This window comes from Chenopodium album, chromosome 1, assembly GCF_948465745.1.
Source record: "Chenopodium album chromosome 1, dcCheAlbu1.1, whole genome shotgun sequence".
NCBI classification, from domain to species: domain Eukaryota; kingdom Viridiplantae; phylum Streptophyta; class Magnoliopsida; order Caryophyllales; family Amaranthaceae; genus Chenopodium; species Chenopodium album.
In genome coordinates, this window is record NC_137834.1 from 54869923 (window position 1) to 54874136 (window position 4214).

At 43.5% G+C, this 4214-nt stretch overlaps 1 protein-coding gene across 1 annotated transcript; it reads right to left on the minus strand.

The window, feature by feature from the left end:
* Positions 1-3324: 3324 nt before the first annotated feature.
* Positions 3325-3993, minus strand: LOC145632812 (uncharacterized). Its single transcript, XM_081685148.1, has one exon. The coding sequence runs from the start codon at positions 3991-3993 to the stop codon at positions 3325-3327; it is 669 nt and encodes a 222-aa protein (XP_081541274.1).
* Between the last annotated feature and the right edge of the window lie 221 nt (positions 3994-4214).

Sequence of the window (4214 nt, forward strand, 5' to 3'; positions counted from 1 at the left end):
ACTCCCCTATACTCGGCCTCGGCACTTGACTTGGAGAGTGTAGGTTGTCGTTTTGATGACCACGAGACCAAATTATCCCCTAGATACACACAATATCCTGACGTCGAACGCCTAGTATCGGGGCACCCTCCCCAATCCGCATCAGTGTAAGAGATAAGAGACAAGGTAGAAGAAGGATATAAGTGAAGTCCATGTTCCTTAGTACCTTGAACATAGAGAATGATTCGCTTGAGAGCAGCCATATGACATTCCTTAGGGTCGTGCATATGAAAACACACCTGCTGGACTGCGTATGAAATGTCAGGCCTCGTAAATGTGAGGTATTGCAATGCCCCTGCCAAGCTGCGATAGTGAGTTGGGTTAGCATAGGGAGTACCCGACGAACCCACCTTCGGCTTAGTATCAACGGGTGTGGCTGATAGTTTGCAAGACGTCATACCTGCCCGTTCAATTATTTCCTCTGCATACTTATGTTGTGAAAGAAAAAGACCCCCTTTGTGTCTAGTAACAGAAATGCCGAGAAAATAATTTAAAGGACCTAAATCCTTCATTGCAAATTCGGAAGCAAGGAGAGACATAATAGAGTAGCAAAGAGCATAAGATGAAGCTGTCAAAATGATGTCATCCACATACAATAATAGATATGCCGTTTGTGACCCCGATCGATAAATAAACAAAGAATTATCAAACTTGCTGTTAATGAAACCAATAGATGACACATAATCAGCAAACCTTTTATACCATGCCCGGGGTGCTTGCTTAAGGCCATATAAGGACTTATCCAACAAACACACATAATCTTGATTAGTCTTATCACGAAAACCAACCGGCTGATGCATAAAAACTGTCTCCTTTAGCTCACCATGTAAAAAAGCATTTTTTACATCAAGTTGATGAATAGGCCAAGCTTTTGACAAAGCTAGGCTAAGAACAGTCCGAATAGTCGCCGGTTTGACCACCGGACTAAAAGTCTCTCCACAATCAATGCCCACCTGTTGAGTTTTGCCATCACCTACAAGACGGGCTTTATGCCTCTCAAAAGAACCGTCAGTTTCACCTTATGAGTAAAAATCCACATAGAACGAATGACATTAACATTAGGCGGACGGGGCACCAACTCCCATGTCTTATTTTTAATAAGAGCATTAAATTCATCATCCATAGCCATTTTCCAATTAGGGTCACGTAAAGCATCTATTGAGTTACGAGGAATAGGAGATTTTGTAACCTTAGAAACAGTAGCAACATTGAAATATTTTTTATTAGGCTTAAAAATACCATGTTGGTTACGAGTGACCATAGTGGGACGAGGAGTGGGTTATGGAGGGATGGAGATAATGGGATGCACGGCTGGTGTGGGTGAGATTTGGGCAGGAGGAGTTTGTGGGCTGAACTGTGTTTGCAGCCCAGAAGAGGGAGGGGAGGCCGTGAGCTGAGAGGGAGATGGCGGGGCAGGATTGTGAGTTGGGCTTGGTGGAGCATTTGGCCCAGCAGAAGGAGGAGATGAAGGTGAGGCTTGTTCACCTAAGTGAGGTTGGGCCGAGTGACTAGGCCCAGTAGATGAAGCAGCTTGCATATGGTTAATGAGATATGGAGAAAAACCATCATCCAAAAAATCATAAGAAGTGGAAGTAGGAGTATGCAGCTTAGCAAATGGAAACACTAAGAGGAGACTTGTTGAAAGATCATAACATTTATAGCCTCTATGGTTCGGAGGGAAACCTAAAAACACACAAGGAGTGGATCGGGGTTGGAGTTTATTTATTGTGGTGGAGGGGAATAGAGGATAACAAAGACACCCAAAAACCCGTAAGTGAGAATATGAAGGTTCCCTTTGATAAAGAACACTAAGAGGAGACTTGTTGCCTAACAACTTGCTAGGTAAAATGTTATGCAAATAAGTGGCCATTTGTAAAGCATGGTGCCAAAATGAAGGAGGTAAAGAGGCATGAGAGAGAAGAGTGCGAGTGATATTATTAAGAGATCTCAATTTTCTTTCGACTTTACCATTTTGTGAAGACGTATGTGGGCAAGAGAGACGGAAAGACAACCCATTTGACTCACAAAATTCCCAAAAAGAACTATTATCATACTCCCACCCATTGTCACAGTGGATTTTTTTATAGGACGCTCAAATTGTGTGCGAATGAAGGATTGAAAAGCTAAAAATTCATCAAAGACATCTGATTTTTTAGCTAAAGGAAAAGTCCACACAAATTTAGTAACATAATCCAAAACAAGCATATAATAACGATGTCCCGAAGAACTCAAAACAGGAGATGTCCAAAGATCACTATGTTTAATATCAAATGGCAAAGTAGTAGATGACATAGACGAATAAAATGGCAACTTAATGTGTTTGCCTAGTACACAAGAATGAAAAATACTTGGACTAGTAGTTCGATTACATTCAATGCTTTTATTACTACGAAGATTATGTAAAATACTCGACCCGGGATGACCTAAACGATCATGCCAAAGAGAAGGTGCTAAAGCTGCAAAACTCGAAGGTGAAAAGAAATTTGTGGAAGTGGTGTTGGTGAGAGGATAAAGATCACCCGTGCTATTACATCTCATTATTGGCCTCCACGTCCGATAGTCCTTCACAAAGAAACCATAAGGGTCAAACGCAACAGTCACATTATTATCGATTGTAAATTTTCGAAGTGAAATTAGATTTTTAATGAGTTTGGGAGCATGGAGAACATTGTTTAGGGACAAGGGAATATTAGGGTAAGAGAGAGTAGTATGACCACAACCGTTAATTGGAATATTATGACCATTACCAACAATAATACCATGATGATTGCTCAAATTAAAATAAGACGAGAGATTATCGTTGGAGGATGTCATATGAGAAGTGGCTCCGGTGTCCATGTACCATGAGGGGTCGGGTTGATTCAACGTCATAGTGTGCATAGCCGCCTTAATGTCTGTTGGAGCGTACTGCATAGGATGAGTTGAAGTTGCATAAGCTTGTGGACGAGGACCCAACAAACCAGGCTGCTTAGCTTGTGGACCTTGAGGACGAGCCCAGCCCAGATTGGGGTGTGGGCATGGAGGGGTAGCCCATTGAGGCACTCATCCCCAACCCGAGTACTATGCCCATTGCGGCTGCTGCCAGGGAGCCGGAGGAGCCTGCCCCTGCTGCTGCTGTTGGCCGGAGTTCCCTCGGCCACCGCCCTTGCCACCGGAGCTGCCACCCTTGCCACCGGACCCGTCGCTTTTGCCACCGAATTGCTTACGGCTGCCCGAATTTTTCTGCTTATTGCAGCCACGAGAACCCCCAGCGTTATCATGACCATCATCAGAATTATCACAGGTCTAAACCACTACCATGGCTGACGCAACCCTTGTTGCGGCTTGTTTTGCAAGACCAGCCTCCTCCAGCGTAAGCATCGACCGTGCTTGAGAATATAGAGGAAGGGGATTGATCTGTCGAATAAGGGTCGCAACACCCTTGTAAGCCTCGGTGAGACCCGAAACCAGTTGAAGAACTAACCTATTATTGTCCCCCGGAGCAGCAACACCGCGCAACTGATCGGAGAGACTCTTGAGGTGTTTACAGTAAGCAGAAACGTTTGGAAAATCCTCCATTTTGGTGGTAAAAAATTCCTGTTCAAGGGTCAATGCACGAGAATTCTGATTATCCTGAAAAAAACCACGCAACCTATCCCATGCCTCCATTGCCGTAGCGTCTTGTTCCATAATTGTGAGCAATAAATCGTTGGAGATGGTGGAATAAATCCACGAGAGGACAACAGCGTCCAGAACATACCATGTCTCCTTTTCCTCATCTGTGACAGGGACCTTCGCCTTCTCCTTAGGCGGAGGGATAATATGGTCTAACACCTTGTGAGATCGAGCATGAATTTTAAACAATTCAGCCCAAGTGGAGTACTGTGCTTCCTTCAATTCAAGAACAATAGGAATGTTGTGCTTGATATTGTTGACAGTAAGAGCAGGGTGGAAAGAGGACTTTGATTCCCCCATAGCAGAGAAGAAGAAGAAGAGAAGAAGATTAATGGCGGAAAGCTAGGGTGCAGCGGAAGATTAATCGCCCTAGACTGCTGATACCATAAGAGTATTTTCCGTGAATTGTTTCCTCCATTGCTTATCAATATTTATAAAAATAGAAAAGGAATTATCTAGGCATAAATCCAGGCAAATATCAAGGAAACTAACTTAAACGTATCCTATAAACTAGGAAGTAA

Coding starts and splice junctions, on each gene's coding strand:
- LOC145632812 (XM_081685148.1), bottom strand. CDS start 3,993: ATGGGGGAATCAAAGTCCTCTTTCCACCCTGCTCTTACTGTCAACAAT.